Consider the following 18,454-nt stretch of genomic DNA (forward strand, 5'->3'; position numbering starts at 1 on the left):
TTCTTGCAGCCCATGTTGGTGAGATAATACTTTTCTGTACACGTTACTCTTAAGTGAATATTCTGTTATATATGCTGAGTGTTTGGTGATGCAACTTAGATTCTCAAGTTTAAGGAAGTTAGCCTGAGATATCTTAGGCTCAGATATCCTCAGGATGTTCACAAAAGCATGTGTTACCAAGTTTCAGGTTCTCTTTTCTTTTTCATTTTTTTACTAATACTCCTGAAGCAAAAGGAAAACGTTTATACCTGTAGGGATGTATGGCAAATGAAAGAGGCAATGGATTTTATTTCCAGTACTGCTTTTAAAAAGAAGGCTGGAAACTAATATTCTGTCTTTTTTGCAGACTCGGCTCTTTAGGACCATAGTTTAAAGTTCTGTTGCAGGTTTCGTGCCTTGTACCTGCAGGCAGTATCACATACTTTGGTTCTTATCTATCAAGTTAACTTGTCAGTGCATCTGGCTCATAAAAAGCATCTGAAGTTTCTACCAAGGATAACAGCAGTCTTTTCATAATGCCAAGAATGGTGCTAGGATCCTAGTTGTGATTGCCCTCTTGAAGATAAGGCTATGTTGTAGATGGATTGTCTTTGATTGATTGTAGAAGGCACATTTTTTTTCAAAAGCTAGTAATTTTTAAGGAATAAAAAGGAGGAATAAATACACATAGTCATGGGGTGTCCTCATTACTTATTATACAGAAATTATAGTTCTCAATCTGCATTTAAACTTCAGGCCAGTTTTTAATTAATGTATTCCATGTATGTTTTTGTACTTCATTTTCCTTAATCAGAATGTTTTACAGTATCCTAATAAGAAACTTGCTGTGCAGAACTCAAGCATATTATATCAACAATGCTGTTATCACTGATTTAAAAAAAATTACTTTTAAATTTAATTGTTCCCATAATCCCATTTTGAGCAGCATTAATTCTTTCCCTACTTCTTTTGAGTCTTTGTTTACCCTTTTTGTAGTATTATCACAGTGCTAGCTTTTTTTTAACCCACTGGAGCATTTTTGTGGTCAAAGGCTTGCAGCATTAAAACTGCAGAGAGCTCTTCAGCCTTCTCTTAAAATTACTGAATGAAAATTATCCTAAGCTCTTGATTTATTAAGTGTTTATTTCAGTAGCTTTTTTTATCTTCCTGACTTAATATCAGCGGGGAGCTTTTCATTCTCGTCTACTGATAGGACCGTTGTCTGGCTCTTACCTAAATACAGAACAGAAATTATTGAACAGCTCTGCCTTCCTGAATTACTGCCGAGAATTCTGTTGTTTGACTGTAGCAGCAGCCTAATACACTTATAATGTAGGAATATTTAACCCCCTTGGTCACAGAATTCTCTGTGTCCTCCTGCTTTTCTTGCCTATTTCTGCAGTTTCTGACTTCATCTATATTGAGCACGGTCAACTCTTCTCCCCCCTTTCTAGTTATTTCCTATTATTTTTTCAACCATGGGAAAAAAGATAAAAATAAGGGCAGGCTGCAGCAGGCATTACTGCCTATAAGAATCCAAAATCTTGAGACTCTACAGACAACACATTTCAAAGAATTGCAGTTACTGTAGGGTAAGTAACTCTTTTTCGATGCATAACGTGTTGTGGTATCACTGGCTTAAGTACTTTTCATGATTAAAATTTTTAAATAATCAGCTTAGAATAATGCATAGGATCACTTGGAAATGCCGTGTGTGGCATTTCTTGCAAAAAAAAATATATATATCCATAGCTCTGTTTTTAATATTTTTGCTTGTATTGCTTAAATATTCATTACTGTGAAGTCCTGCTCTTAGACTTGTACACAACAGCTGATTTCCTCACAAACTTAAAATCTTACAAAATCTAATAAAAATACCTGAATTCACACTTTGTTTTTTGGGGCAAATCAAGAGTAGAAATCATTAACACTGTTGAGTTTTCTCTCTGAAAGACTTGCACAGCTGGCCAAGTAGTAGGGAGAGTTTAATTTAGATAAAATAGTTTAGGTAGTTTAATTTAGATGGGAATGAATGCTGTCTAAGAAATTTGAACATCGTGCTTAAAGCTTCCTCATACCCAGAGATTAAGGCAAGACGTGTCTAGATACTTGGGGAATGTGGGTTGTACTGCAGGGAAACCTGAAAACAGAATTAACGAGAGAAGATGAAAAGGAGATGGGAATTAATATCAGTTTTCTTGGTAAGGATGGGAAGGAAAGCATCTATTTGTAAAAATAAATGAATAGGCATGACAGATTACAAGATGTTGAAACTGCAGACAGTCAATTAGTGATGCTGTGAGGAAATTGATGTGAAGGTATGTGCAATGCTGCTGCAAATCTGCTTTTGGTTGAATGACCATGTTTCTGCTTTTCAGATCAGGAACTTGTAAAGCTTATCTGAGTAAAAAGGCAGGGTGGCTTTCAGTGTCTAGGAAAAGCAGCTAAGATAGAACCCCACAGTTTGGAGGCATTTACAGGTAATACTGAGAGTGCTTTTATGTGACCTTCTACAGGGGCAGATACTTAAAAATGTCAAAGTGGTGGCATAGTCCTCTCAAATGAAGTGGTTTTGCACTGTGTCCACCTCCCATCTCAGTTTATTCCCATTTCTAATGCTGTTGAGTAAATTAATGTCTTATATCTAAAGAAAATAGCGTTTTCTTGAAGTCCTGTTTGAAACAGGCCACGATAGAATATGAAGCTTAACTGATGCATTCAGCTGATAGATGGTGAAGTAGGTAAGTGACTTGGATGTGTCAGTGGGCAGTAGTAATTCTCTACACACTAGACTGTAGTTGAAATGTACTCAAGAACATTTAAAATTGCAGTCGCATCTACATAGTTTAATCTTCTCAGTTATTCTCTAAACAACTTTAAACAAATCTCTTGGTTATTGTTTTTATTGGCCAAATATAGTTGAAATGTACTCAAGAACATTTAAAATTGCAGTCGCATCTACATAGTTTAATCTTCTCAGTTATTCTCTAAACAACTTTAAACAAATCTCTTGGTTATTGTTTTTATTGGCCAAATACTCCTAAACTTGCTCCATATTGTAGCTAGGTCTGGCCTTTCTGTGGCTATGAAGTACTATCTTTGCAACAATATTGTACACCTACTGGTTTCTGTCCTTTTAGAGGACAGCAAAACCTAAAAGAAATCTAGTTTACTAGATACCAAGAAATTGAACAGAATATATGGTCTTTAGAATCTGTAGACAGTTTGAAGTTATATCTTTTTCTGAATTTCCTCTTCATGGTTACCTAGTACTAGGTCTTGAACTTAATTAAGAAGGAAGAATATATAGAAAATTTGAAAGAATGGAAACAAAATAGTAGTAAAGAAAATGTAACCTTAATTTGACCTGTGTTTAATTCGTAGAAAATTAAAGTTGCCTTAAATTTACCACTGTTCGCATCGTCTTAGGGATTATGTAAAATTTTTTAGGCTCAATTTTTGCAGAGTATGTGTAAAAACCTAGTATTCTGTCAGTTGAGACAGAGTGGAACATGTCCAGGGGAATAGCACGGCAGACATGCAGAGTCGTTGTCTAGGTGAACTTGCATAATCTCCCATTCCATTGCATTGGAGAAGACTCTGCTCTTTTGCTCTTCTCCATGGTTTGTCCCTTCTATTCTTTAATTTTCTTATTGTTGTCTAAATTACAGTAGCACACCTTTCTGCCCAACAAAATGATGGAATTTTCCCTCATCTCTTGCAATAATGTAAAACCTACATGGACAGCAACAAATTCCTTGGTTCTAAGGACCTTGTTAAGACAATCACATTCACTGTGGGAATTGATACAATCCGCTCTCTGCTGGAGAGGCTAGATAGACAATTCATCTTTTGATATTTCTTTGAATTTTGTTTAATCTGCATAAATAAGTACTAAAAAGTCCAGTCTGTAAATTCCCAGTATACATTGTACTTTTCTGTGTGCCTGGAGTAGATGGTCCTTCTGAGGAAAGCCTAAAGCAGTAGCTACACTTTCTGCCATACCAAGATAACCAGGAAAATCACAGAATTATACACAGAACTACCTGGATTTTATTTGTTTTGCATTTTTTTAAAATAATACTATAACCTATTATATGTCTATGCAAATTATGATATTCTCCAGTTTCCTTAACTCTTAGAGGTGTTTTGTCTGTCCTCCCCCCCACTATAATTTGCTCATTTATGCTTCCACTGTTACAAAACTATCATGAGCCCTTCTGCTGCTGCAATAATGGTGGTGATTGAGAGGGAATGGGAATAGAGATGCTGGTGAAAAGAGTGGAAGGAAGTCGTGCTGAAAATTTGCGAAGCAGGACAAACATTGCGTGAGTTGAAGGCAGAAAGCCCTGGATACTGGTGTGAAACATTTTGCTTTCTTCTGAAGTTGCTGTAAGTAGATGTATCAGTATACTTAGCAGAATCCAATTTGAAAGATCAATTTTATAAACTTTTAATGTTGTATAGTGTTTTAATATTTGTCTATGTAAAATGAATTATGTGTATATACAAATTGTTATGTGTAATAAAACAATTTCATAGGTGAGTCTCAGAAAATTACTTAATTTGATAGGAAAGATAGCTTGGTGGCTAATGCAGAAAACTAGAAGTCACCACAGACGTTTTCTAGGTCTTGACATGAAAGATATTTGTTACATTGCTGTCTGAAACTGGGAACTCCTTATGGTAACAGTGAAGCTCAGTGAGCAGGTGACTTTGTACAGTGCCAAAGCTTACCCTAGTAGTTCTGCTGGATGTTACCGCATGTGTAGAGTCAGCAACAGTGAGTGTGCTCCTGGATTCCCACACCTCAGTGTGTGTCATATTCATGCAAATTTAATTTCTAGCATCGACATTTGCAACCAAACTAGACAAATATTTCAGACTTGCCTGTTTCTGACCTGGAATTCTCTTCCCAATGCAGTGGTTTCCTAGAAAAGTATTTTAACTTCAGTTATATCAGTGGTGTAATTTACAACACAGTCCCACAAATGGCTATACATGTGCAACTAAAAGGAAGGCAGACTGTGGTGTTCTGGAAGACTGGACTGAAAATTTATTAATATGAAGCAAATTTTTGAGTGTAGCCACATACTTTGTCTCTAAACTGGTGAATGCTGGAGATGATTTGGAAGGTAGACCAAGCGACTGTTACTCTTTACATGTTTTACCATTCATTTCTTTCCTAATCTTTACCAGAATGAGATGCTGCTTATGATCTGACCCAGCAAAATATTTCTTATGTTTTTATCCTGCCATCTGTGCAGCTTTGCCTTCATGATACGGATTATGGCTGACATGCAGACTCCCAGATTCAGAGTGACCACAGTGCTCAGTTAAGGTTTCAGTGTTTGAGTGGGGTTTGAGTTAAGGATAAAAACCTACTTGATAACTGAGTTTGTTCTGCAGAGAAAGCAGTCTCTTAAATGCATCTAGAAAGACAAACAGTGTTTAGTTAAAAGCTTCTACCAAAAATTAAAAAAAAAAAAAATCGATATATCGTTTGCTTATTAGTTTGTGCTAGTGGCTAATAGTTTACACTGAAAAGCATAGAAACTAAACTACCCTGCTGAACCAAAGAAGGGGCTGGGGTTCAACTTTCTAAAACGATATATAGAAGCTGTCTTTTTTTTTTGAAATCCAGACTTAGACTTTCAGCTTATTGGAAATCCAAAATAGTGTCTAAGGGGAAAAATGTTCCTATTAAAATGTAAATTTGTTATAGTAGTGTACTATGATGCTGTGATTAATACTCAGATTAGATTGAATGACTGCTCTGTAGGGAGGGAATACTCATACTTGCAAATGTCCATCCTGTGATGCTTTTTTGCATCCATGAAACTACAAAGACCTATTTTGACTACTAGCTCATCAAAACTTTGAAGTGGCTTATGTGTTGTTTACCTCTCTAACATACTTTCCTAAATGTTTTCCTCTCCATAAGTAGTGGAAAAGACATGAATTTGAGGTGAGAACAGGGAAATGGAACAAAGGCATGATTTTTTTTGTTTTCCTTCAATATCTTCATCTTTCATAGGTCAAACCCTTTTTTTTAATTGATTTCTCATATTACTTTATATATCACTGTGCATACTGAAAACTTCTGAAGAAAAGAGGCTCTTTCTACTGCATCTCACACTAATTGAGAAATTCTGTGGAAACATAAATGGCTACTTGGGATCATTTGAAACATGCATTTAAATTTTTTTCAACCTCCATCCAACCTCTTGTTCTTAAGTTTTTCCCAGGTTTCAAGCAAGCTAAATCCCCCTGGTGACAGCATTCCCTCTACCAAGAACAGTTCAAACTTAAACTTAATACTTCATTATAGCTTGTCTTCTGCTTTGAAATGTATAGTAAGGTAAACTTTTTAAATACGTTACAGGTTACAAGGGCACAGAAGCAATGTCGGTATGCACTAAAGGATGTTGACTTTTGGCTGACATAGTGCTCTCAACAGTAAAAAGATTTGATCATTATGGTTTTCTTCTCTCTGTTTAATGGGCTACTTATGGATCTGTGTTTGTTCTTTTCCTCAGATATTAGGATTAAAGAAGAGGAGCCTGATCCAGAAGAGTGGCAGCTCAGTGGTGATTCTACACTGAATACCAATGATCTGACACATTTGAGAGTACAGGTGGTGGATGAGGAAGGGGACCAACCGCATCAAGAAGGAAAAAGACTGCGACGAGTCGCTTGCACGTGTCCCAACTGCAAAGAAGGTGGTGGAAGGTGGGAAATGTTCAGTGTCATGGAATGTATGTAATGATGAAAACAAATAATGAACAAGATAAAAAGGAGCATTAGTAACAGTAGTTGTCTGTAGTGAGATAAATCTGAAAGCTTATGCAAAAGAGCTTATGCAGTAAAGGACTGCCATCTTTATTTCTGGGTTTCGTGGATGAGTGGATTATACTCCATTGAGATTAATTGGAAAAATCTGGAGTTACGTGCCACCTAGTACAAGTGAGGGGGATAAAACATTGCTGTAAATAACATGAAAATGAAATATTTTGGAATATGCACATCTGTGATTGGCTTCCTATCATGTGTTAAGGACTTGATTAAATCCAGTGTTCCTGCATTTCCTTACTGATTGAGCATTTTTTCCCCACATTTTGATTGCTTTAGTGTGTTCTAAAGATACAGTTATTCTGGTTTTCTTGTTGACTAGTTTCCTAAGAAAAAGGTTTGTATAATAACTCCAAATATTAAACTTTGAATTGATTGTTTTCAGTCATAGTGGAGATTTGGCTAACAAAAAGGTATGAAGCTCGAATTCATATAAAACTTCAGGGCTGCATAGAAAGTCATGTTTTATTATTCTACATCTCATGACAATATTCTTCAGCTTTTTGTTATTATAAAGAGTTAATTCTATTTTGAACCGCTTCTTTTTAAAGATCTTGATTATGAATATAAGAGAGGAAGCGAGGATTTAGGTGTGTTTGTGCTTGATATAATTGTGCAGGGGCTTATTTCTAGTATACTAAAATTAGTTCATTTTAATAATAGTTACTTCTTTACAATGGAAGTCTTATTTATGTGAGAACTAACAGTGTAAATCACCGAGTTCTCTTAAAGAACCTGTCAGTGTCCTATGGCTCTAGAGGTACTGACCAAGTATGTCTATTGTCAAGTCTCTTGGGTTTTTTTTCCTGTATATTCTGGATACCTTCATTGCAATCACAGAGAGGTAATGTCTTAGGCAGCCATGCTGAGTCCACATTAAGCATTTAAAGCAAAAATCCTTTCATATGTTTACATCACCAATTAAGCTAGCGATAATATCTGCAGTTAAGGTTATACTGCACCTTTGTCCTTCGCCTTCCTCTTGTTAAATTCCTGTGTGTAATTTCACTGAAACCTGGCACAGATGTTTCAAAGTTCTTGGTGAACCTTGACTTGGCCATGATGATCTGCCCAAAGTACATTCTGGGTTGAGGTTTGCTTCAGTCTGGGAGACAGCTCTGAAAATGTGATTTGCACTCTCTGTACTGTTAGGAAACATAGCAATTTCATGTGTTTCATCTTCCTTGTGTTCTGTTCCGAACTCCACTGGCTTTAATTTAGAGACATCTTTAGTTTAAAATCATCTTCCTCCTAAGTGGAATTGCTGTAACACCAAATTTTAAAGTTGAAGCCCAAGAGAGAATCTTTTTGAGAGGTGGCTTGGATGAATTCTCAAAAAGGGTGTAATCTGACTGAAACTCACATATGTGAATTTGGGAAGGAGTTAAGAGCTTGAACAGAGTTTAGATAGGTGAGAACCTGAACTCCACTGTAAAGGAAGAACTGGACACATCAAATGTACAAAGTAAGTAGGAAAAGTAGAACAAGAAGTCAGGACGTGAGAAGAATTAAGACTGGAATAGAAACAGGATAATGAAGTAGACGGTGGTGGAGAAACAGAAAAAGAATGAAAGTGTCTACCGTTGCTAGAGCAACTTTCCCGCCGGAATGCAGAAGTACTTCAGAGTCTAGCAAAAATTAGTAAGCCCATTTGGAGGGATATTTTTCTTCTCCTTCTGATACATGTTGATCGTGTTTCATAGCTGCTACAGTTGCTTGTTTATCTCTAGTGCTGTAATTTTGAATTTTGATTTGTCTTTCAATTCTGCTGATGACTCGCAGAGTTTCATATAACAGCACATTTGCTTTTATAAATTTCTTCAGACAGCATTCACAATTCTTAAAATGATGTTAAGGTTGCAAAATTGAAAATTTGGAATTTTGCACATGCTGAAATTAAGATACCTTGGGGAACTTTTAACCCCTTGTGCAGATACATTATCATTTGGTTTCTAATTACGTTACTGTGTACTATCTTTTTCATGTCACCCCAGTGCTGTTCAGTGAACAGGATGGATGATGCACAGGGGATGCATCAGGATGGTGTAATGATTGGCACCTGCCTCTCTTATTGCAGGAGTTGGAAGGCATTTAGGGAATGAGATATGGGACTGCAGCAACAGGGCTCTGAAGTTTTGGAGGTGTTTGACTGTCCACCCCACCTTTTCTGGTGCAGAAGTATTGAGTTCATTTGAAGTCAATTGAGCTGAATTGTGAATATCTACAGTACTCTAAGAAAATATGCTGCTTCTCATATGTTGAACTTGACACCTCAGGGTGGTGCGTGTTGGACGATTTTGACCTTGATCTCTTTCTGTCTTGTATTTGTATCTATGAAATGCTTGTACTAGTTCAAGTTCACTACACAGGAGTGTTGCAAGATGATAAATTTATTAATGTTTGTGAATTGCTTAGACACTCTGAGTGTTCTGAGTGCCATGATGGAGAGAAAAAACTCATGGGTAAATGAATAATTCTATATTTAAGATAGTAGTTATATAATACGTAGGTATTAAGAAAAGCACATTGCATCAGTATGAAGATCCTGAATAACATTTCAGTCAATGAATACTATCCCTCCTATCCTCTGAATAGGGTAGGAAGAGGTAGTACATGGCTTCACATATGCAGACTTCATCATCATTTAATCTTTTGTGTTGCCTTAGTTTTGATATTTCTTGTCTCTTCCGTTTTCTGGTAGCAAAGTAGAGTTGAGGGGTTATTCTTTGTTGTGTTTTTTGTTTGGTTGGTTTGTTTGACTCTAGATAGAGAATTAGACTGCGTTGCAGTCTTCAAAGGATTTCTATTTGTACTAGTCCTGTGAAGTAGGAAGCCAGTATTATCTTTACCTTACTTGAGGGTGTAGGGAAAGGAAGAGGATGATGCATTAGATGTGTAAATTAAAATCCTAAAACCTCAGGCTTATAGAGTAAAGGAAGGTTAAGCAAGTAGAGAGGGAGAGAGAGATGTACCTCAAAGGATAACTGATCTCAAACAGACTATATGAGGCTTCTAGTTAGTGTGTCTGAAGTTACGTGGAAAGTTAGATCTTCTTAGTTAGATCTGGAATTACACTGAGATGTAATACTACTGCCTGGATCTATAGAGGAACAGTGCTCCCGCGTACCACTTCAGGTACATAACTCTAAAATACCAATTCTTACAATAACTAATAACTGTATGCTTTACCTCTGAAACTGAAAGTCTGGTTTCTCAGCAGATTAGAGTGACTTCTTGTGAAACCATTGCATTCTGCATGATTACTGAGAAACCTGGCTTCCAGCCTTTATAAAGCTGAAATGTACTATGAAAATACTTCAATACTAACTGATTTGAAGACTTCAGTCAAGGGGTAGGCCTGAGGCATATTCTTTCACGGAGTTAGGATGGTTAACTGGCCAGTGAAGCAAGAAAGGCCTGTTACCATGACATACAAGAAAGGCCTCTTACCGGCATAGTGCCGGGCTGTCGCAGCTGCAAAGTGTCCAGATAGAATTTGGCTCAAATCCAGTCAGTATAGAGCACATATGAAGCAAACATGCAGATGCCTACATGAAATTGTATCGAATAAGTACACTTAGTTACTCGTTCCAACTTATGGATGTCATTCTGTAAATCCCTAACTTTTCCCTCGCTTTGAACTTCAGAGTCTGTGAAAGAATTCTGTTAGCAATTATGCGAGGTGCTTTGAATTGCATAGGTATATCACCTGTGCACAGTAAACTGATCTTGAGTTGAAACTTGGTTTCCTTCAGTCTAGACTAAAGGTGCAGTTAAGCAACTTCAAATGATTGACTTAAGAAATTGTTGTAAGGGAATTTTGGTGTGATTGCATGGCATTTGTCACATTTATGTACTGTATTGTGCAAAGTTACAAAATATTTTTACTGATTCTTGTGGAGGGGAAGACTGTAGTATGCTTGGAGAAAGTGCAAGGACAAAATAAAAAAAAAACCCTTATATACAGAAATATATTCTCAAATACAGGAATACAATTTGTTATAATAAGCACAGGCTGAGTGCTTCTTAGAGTTACATGGAGTTGGAAAGGCAATTAAAGATAGAGCAGGATCTTGTGGAAAGTTTTTTCCGTTACCGAGACTATATAATAGAGAGGAGCCATGGCTGTTCCTTTGCCTTGCACAACAATTGCTGAATGCCTTGAGGCACTAAACAAGAGGACCTGAAGAAGAGCTGTCTAGAACTGAATCATTAAATGAAGGTGAACGTAGACCCTGCCTTTGAAATTGTCTGAATGCTCAGAATTTGTGAATGTTGGGCTTTTGTGTAGGTGGCATAGTACGAAGTTAACTACCTCGAATTGCAGTTAAATACTTCAAATTGCAGTTAATTTTGCTTTCTGATCTTGGCTTGAGAGAAGGCTATAGAAGAGCGTGAACCTGACAGTTCAGGGGTAGCAAAGGTTCCCAAAAATGGACATTTCAACTGAGGTAGGAGATGTAAAAAAAGCAACGTTTGTCCTGTTCCAAAAAAGTCATTTGAAAAAGGAAAATTAAGTCCAAAGTATTCTTGCCAAGACTGATAATGGTGGAAGAGCTTAAGAAGTCAGATCAGATGTCAGAGAATTTTTTGCATGAAATGTTTATAAACAAACTGGATAGAACAGGCAGGTGAACTTCTGTGAGGCTAAGGATTATGGGGTGGCAATAAGCCAACAAAAAGTTAGATAAGCAGAATCTCTTCTGTTGCCATGTCCTTAGGCTCATATGAGTCTACTGCTAGGGTCAAAAGCCTTCTGGACTCTCTACTTATGTGGCCACTGAATTTGTTCTGATGTCAAAACCTACATTGTCATGACGAATAATTACTATGAAAAAGGAATAGTGTTTCCTTCTAAGACAAAATGACTAAAGTAGCACCGTGAAGACTAATCTATATTGAGACTTCTTAGAAACATTTTCTAAGACTCAATTGAACTTTAAGTCTTTACTTTTCTGGACTGTCTGGAATGTTTTAGGTTCATATGTGCTTAGATTGGAATTCTCTTTAGATGGCGCAAGTTTTTAGAGTGAGTTAATTTCTGTGCCTATTCAGAAATGCTTTCTCCAAGTGCTAGCTCCTTAAGGTGTATGTGCATTTTGCCCCAAACTTCTGTGGGATGTAAATTAGCATTGTTTTGAATGCAGGGATGGCAGTCTGGGTCTGATAGTTACTTAGAAAATCCTTCAGCCACTGGACAGTTGAGCAAACGTTGAGCACCTAGTTTAAGGAAAAAAATTGCCCTAGGGAGGCATCTGAAAATTGTATAAGGAGTCGTGGAGAATGGAGTGCCCAAGACTATGATTTCAGAATCAACTTAAGTTGTTATTTATTAACATTGTTGATAAACAAGGTGGCCTAATGCTTGGCTACATTTTCCGATCTCCTACCTTGTACAAGCATTTACCATTCATAAAGCTGCATCATCAGCCGGATCTGTTCCGTGATGTGCCCCTTTCAGCAGCAGCAAATTCTAGGATTGGCTAACATCAAGTTAGGCTTTTGTGTTAGGTGCTTCCCCTGAATCAATCGCCTACCATTTCAGTAAGGCAGCATCTTAAAGTTGTCTGATCTGGACTGCTGAGTTTATGCCCATCTGTGAATTGTGTTCATTTTGATGGTTTGGTTTTTTTTTCTTACATACTAAGGCTTTTATTTAAATGTCAGCAAGGTCAACTGTGAAAGCCAGCAAGATCAATAGTGGAAATATTCAAGTTAGTATGCTTGTCCTCCAACCCCAAACTGCTTCTCAGGTTTCCCCAAGATGCCAGAAGTCCCATCTGTTCTCTTCTCAGTTGCCAAAATCTCCAGTTTCCATTTTGGCAGTCGCAGTCATATGCATTTTTCTTTGCCAAAACTGTCTTTGATTATGGTAAAAACTCAGACTGGGAGAAATTTAAAATAAGGGCACTTCAACATCAAAGTAGTATGATGTAATGATTATATTTCCAACTTATATATGTGTATGCTTGCTAAAGATTAGACTTCTATCATTTAAATTTCACATGCTGTTGAATTTATAGTTTTTTGCTGAATTGGGAAAACATTATAGAACTTAGTTCCTGTTTCTTATGGAGTACACTGGATTCTGACTGTATTTGAAACAAAAACTGGAAGCTTCTTCGGTTTGTTTGCAGATCTATTGGTATATGCAATCTCACTTCCATGTATGACCAGTATTTAGGAGCAACATATTAGAATGAGTAACGTCTCTTTTTTTTATAACAGAGGCACCAACTTGGGAAAAAAGAAGCAACACATTTGTCACATACCAGGCTGTGGCAAAGTATATGGGAAAACTTCACATTTGAGAGCTCATCTCCGCTGGCATTCTGGAGAGCGTCCGTTTGTTTGCAATTGGATGTTCTGTGGTAAAAGGTTCACTCGCAGTGATGAGCTTCAGCGACACCGAAGAACGCACACAGGTTTTCAGTCTTTGATTCTGGTGTCTTTAACTAAAGACATGTCATGGAAAGGGCTTGGATAAGTAACTTTTTAAGAGAACAGACCTTTATATTGGATTGATTTTAATGTGGTGTGACTTTTCTAAAATCAGCTGCTACTAAGAGCTATGTATACACTTCAGTTTCTTTAGTAGTTCTGAGGAGGGAAAATGGCTACCTTTCTTGATTCAAAACTGACACTTAAGCTAATACTTAGCTAGTGTTAGATGTCCCTGCCCATGGCAAGGAGGTTGGAACTAGATGATCCATAGGGTTACTTCCAACTTAAACCATTCTACAATTCCATTTAATATAGCTTAATTAGAATACTTTGATTCAGATTCAGCAATGCATTTCATTTGTTTTGAACCAGATTACAACTCCTTTTCCAGCTTAAAACTTCAATAATTTTCTCTCATTAAAAAAAAAAAAGAAAAATAAAAAGAGATGGCTAGATTTCCTCTAGAATAGGTGTCATTGACAAAATCAGGGAAAAGCGTGTGGTGGTGCATCATTTTACATCTTCCAATTTCATGGTTAGACCACCCATTAGGAACTCCAGGTTCACATTTCTCTTTTTGTCTAACACAAAGAGAAGAAATTAGTCTAGATCTTCCACTTTTTCAAGGACCGGTTTGTTTCAAATGTGTTGTCTATATTACCTGTTTTCCTACAAACTGAACCCGTAATTACATTCTGTGGGATGCTTTCCTTTTAAAACTAGATAATTTGAAAAACCTACTGATAAGCAAATAGATTATTTATCTATTATCAGCACTTACACTGTTTAGACAGCTGTCTTTGCAACGTCTATGAAAAATATTTCATGTTTTGTACCTAATGGTATGCTCTTGTTAGACACTTGGAATGCTTGAACCTGAGACCAGTTGAATGATCCAGCTCGGAGGGTATGGTTAATGGCTCCTAATGTACCTGCATACCGATAAAATGTAGAGATTTGCAGAGATCTATCCTTAGACGTGTTTTAACGTCTTTTCACTAACCTGAAGGAGGCAACAGAACACACGCTTCTTAGGCTTGCGGATGATGCCAAACTGGGGCGACCAGTCAGTGTGTTTGAGAGCAAGGCTGCTATTCAGAGGGAGTCAGGCTGAAGGAATGGGCTGATGAATCTTATGAAATTCAGCAAAGATAAACACCAAGTACTGCACCTGGGATGGAATTAACCCTTGCAGCAAAACAGGTTAAGCACTGACCAGTTGGGAAGCAGCTCTACTGAAAAGTACCCGGAAGTCTTGACAGACAAGAACATGAACAAGAGCCAGCAGTAAATGTGGCTGGGACTGTATCAAAAGAAGCAGAGGCACTAGTTCTAGGGAAGTGATTATTCCCTTCTTCTCAGTACTGGTTGGACTGCATCTAGAATATTGCATTGGTTATAGTTTTCAGCCCCCAATATAAGAAAGACATTGATCAACAGGATTGAGTTCACTAAAGGGCTATCAAGATGATCAGGAAGCTAGAGCATTTGCCTTTTGAGAAGAAGATGCAGGAACTGGACTCATTCAGCTGCTCAAAGAGAAGAGTAAGGGCGGGGGAAGCCTAGCAGCAACCTTCTAGTACCTGCAAGGCCACCATTAAGAAGACAAAGATTTTTTTTAATGGTGGTGCACTGGTGGGATGAGACCGCAGACATATGTTGAAACAAGAGAGGTTCAGACCAGATAGAAATAAATCTCTTCATTGTGAGGACAGACAGGCATTGGAACGGGATGCCCAGAGAGTTTCTGCAGTCTCCATCCTTAAAGGTTTTCAAGAACAAACTGGATAAATGCCTGAGGAACCAGGTCTGACCTCATAGCTTAGAGAAAGATCAGACTAGAGACCTCCAGAGGTCCCTTCAAATCTGAATTGCACCGTGATCATGTCTGTTAGTCTCTCATGTGATTTTGCAGGAGCTCATATCATCTTCCCTGCCCATCATTTGGCAGATTTTGTTCTCTGAAAAGTTATTTATTGGTAATAATTGCAGTGAAAGCTAGCAGCCTTGAGGGTATGAGATTGCAATATTCTCTAGCTTGCCTGAAAGATCTCCCCAAACTCAGTCAGACACAGAAAAATATGTGAATTCTGCTAAAGGATTTAAATAGGTGTCTAGAAATTTAACACAGAATTTTATCATGTTGGATTGTTTTTTTCTTCAGTATCGATGTTGTTAGAATTCTGACTCTAAAATAAGGCAGTAAATTATCTCAATTTTTGATGTACATGGAATATTTTTAATGTTGTTGAAAACATCTTCTTTATTATCTTCTGTGACAGGTGAGAAGAAATTTGTGTGTCCAGAATGTTCAAAACGCTTCATGAGAAGTGACCACCTCGCAAAACACATTAAAACGCATCAGAATAAAAAAGGTATTCACTCCAGCAGTACAGTGCTGGCATCAGTAGAAGCAACATCTGATGATACTTTGATTACTGCAGGAGGAACAACACTTATCCTTGCAAATATTCAACAAGGTTCTGTTTCAGGAATAGGAACTGTTAATACATCTGGCACCAGCAATCAGGATATTCTTACCAACACTGAAATACCTTTACAGCTTGTCACAGTTTCGGGAAACGAGACAATGGAATAAATATTACACAAGATACCTATTAATTGTGGTTATTTTTATACAGTAGTGAGAAGAATATTGTTCCTAAGTTCTTAGATATCTTTTTATTGATGTGCAAAAATTTTTGGATTGACAGTAACTTGGTTATACATGACACTGAAATGCCTTACTTTGTATGATATTCCATAGTATATTAAAATGGTAAAATTGCATGGGTTTTGTAGGTACTTTTGGAATCTAGAAGAGATGAAATTTTACCAAGTTATATTAAAAAAAAAAAAAAGAATTTAACGATGGAAATGGTAGTCTAACCAAATGCATCAATCCTGTGTGGTTTAGTGTAAAAAAAATGAGAACATGTTGGTATTTATCTATTGTAAGATAAAAGAAGTTGATGGGTGAGAAGAAATCACGTTATGATAAAAGAAATTTTGTAATTTTCTTGATGACTGGAATTTTTATTATGCATAACTGACAAATCAAGTTTCCAGGCAAATGTTACATAGTGTAGGCTTTACTTAGCTCATCAACTTGTCATTTTGAAGCTAATTATTTTAATTAGGTTAACTATGTACAATATTTTAAGCATTACTCTTGTAAGATTTTGAAAACTACATTTTAACATGGAACTGTAGGGATAGTCACCTTTTAAATCCTGTTGAAAAGCCATGTTTAAGATTTAATTTGCCAAAATGATGTCTTGTTAATATTCTTTCAATAACCAAGGTGGGCAATATAACCAATGTTTAAAAAGCTTAAAACGTTAAAAAAAAATATGTATAGGTTGAGGCATTTGAGTGGTAAAGCAAATGTTATAGTGAAGTATATCCCTTCTTTTGAACATTGGAGGACCAAAAATAAGGTGTATTGCGTCTCAGCAGTGATTTTTATCCGATCTTTTTCCAAAAAACATCTGTCTGCCAGGGCCTTAAAAGCCATTATGTAAATTACCAGTAAAATAAAACATATGCAAATACAACAGAAAAATCACTTCCATACTGACAGTACTCCCAAACACATGGATATAGTCATAGTGAACTAGGGGGTTTATGAGGTTTTTGTTTGTTTGTTGTTTAGTTTTTGGTTAGTCAACCTGCATTTAAATATCAGCCATCTTTCCTTTTTTGCTTCTTCCTTTAAAAATTGTATGTATCCAGTACATTTAACTGATAAACATATATGTTTTTTATTATGCTGAATTTTCTTTTTATTTTTTAATTACTGTTTATATTTTCAGTTATAGAAAAATGTACAAAATAAAGTTATATAGCCAGTCTGTAAGTGCTATACCATTTTCAGAAAATGTACAATAATTACTGCAGTTCACCTATTTACAAACATTTGGAAATCTGTTCATTTGTTATTCTTAAAACCACCTCAAATTTAAAGGCTACCTTATTGTACGTTTAAAGTGTATTATAACAGTGTGGTAGTTAATAAAACACTATTTTTTTTTTTCTTTTGACTTGAGTTTACTGTAATTCTTGTTAACTACAAGGGGTAATTTCCTAATGCATTTGATAGACTGAAATGTTTTCTTATTTTGTGCTAGATGGTGGGAAGTCGAAATGGTGTTTCCTTTCCTTATGGGCAAGGAGATGGTAATATACCACCTTGTTGTTCTTAAAAAGCCCCATCATATGTGCATGGACTATATACTACATTGGTGTAGTGGTAACTTTTTTTCACCTTAAGCTGGGCAGGAAGTGAAGGAAACATAGGAAACATATCTTGTAGAACATGAAAATAAAGTTGCATTTATGTCCCCTGCCACAATACAGACAGTCTTGATAGGGAACTACAGCTAAAAGGAATAATGGCCTTTTGCGTAAAGCATAGGAAGAAATAAGAAGTACAAGGGGGAAAAAGCTGTGGGCTTAGAAAATATGACTGGAAGAGTGAGGTGATGATTTTAAATGGAGCAAGAAAGACCAGTGAGAACTGGGATATTAAAGAAAGTGATGGTTGTATATGATGCTGTAATGAAAGTGGAAAGCTTTTACTTTTGATGTCTAAAGGCTGGGAGTACCAAGTGGCCAGAAAACAGGCCAGGATAATTTAGGATAAACCAGGTAGAAAAGAGGGGTCTAGAATAAGTCATGAAAGGAAGATTTTCTGCATTTGCAGTTTAATGAGAAAAAGATGATGCAAATCTTTTGAGATTCAGAGCAAGAGAGATTGACAGGTATAGAGAAAAGGGAGTTAATTCGCCATCAGCTTAATCTTCTATTTAATAAAACAAGAGTGAAATTGGTTGGGAAGGCACAAGAGCGACAGCTTGGGAGAGAAGACAGTTTTCCTTAGACTTGCACCATTCCATGGACGTTATTGATACATCAAAAGAGTCCATTTCCTTTAGACAAGTGAATGGGCATAGTTTCCAAAAGATGTTTTATTTTGCAGTGTGTGTTAATAACTTCGTAACTTTAGTAACTTCTGTAATACTTTGGTTCTGTTTCTCATCTTTCCAGCTATTTGTAGCTATATTAATGCATTATTTTAAGAAGGTGGGCAAAGGATTACTTTCTTAATGAAACTGCTTTTCAGTACAAAAGTTTTATGGCATAACAATTTCACTGATGTTCATCTGTGGATGTAGGT

At 36.6% G+C, this 18,454-nt stretch overlaps 1 protein-coding gene across 2 annotated transcripts in view; it reads left to right on the forward strand.

Annotated features, from left to right (window-relative positions):
- The window catches only part of SP3 (Sp3 transcription factor), a 34,696-nt gene extending 17,378 nt beyond the window's left edge, over nt 1-17,318 (forward strand). For both annotated transcript variants that reach the window (XM_069861094.1, XM_069861096.1), the window contains 3 exons: nt 6,519-6,711; nt 13,060-13,256; nt 15,558-17,318. In XM_069861094.1, the coding sequence (XP_069717195.1) occupies nt 6,519-6,711; nt 13,060-13,256; nt 15,558-15,874 (707 nt within the window). In that variant the 3' untranslated portion in view covers nt 15,875-17,318. The remainder of the gene's footprint in view (nt 1-6,518; nt 6,712-13,059; nt 13,257-15,557) is intronic.
- Nucleotides 17,319-18,454: the final 1,136 nt, after the last annotated feature.

This window comes from Phaenicophaeus curvirostris, chromosome 7, assembly GCF_032191515.1.
Source record: "Phaenicophaeus curvirostris isolate KB17595 chromosome 7, BPBGC_Pcur_1.0, whole genome shotgun sequence".
Lineage (NCBI taxonomy): Eukaryota > Metazoa > Chordata > Aves > Cuculiformes > Cuculidae > Phaenicophaeus > Phaenicophaeus curvirostris.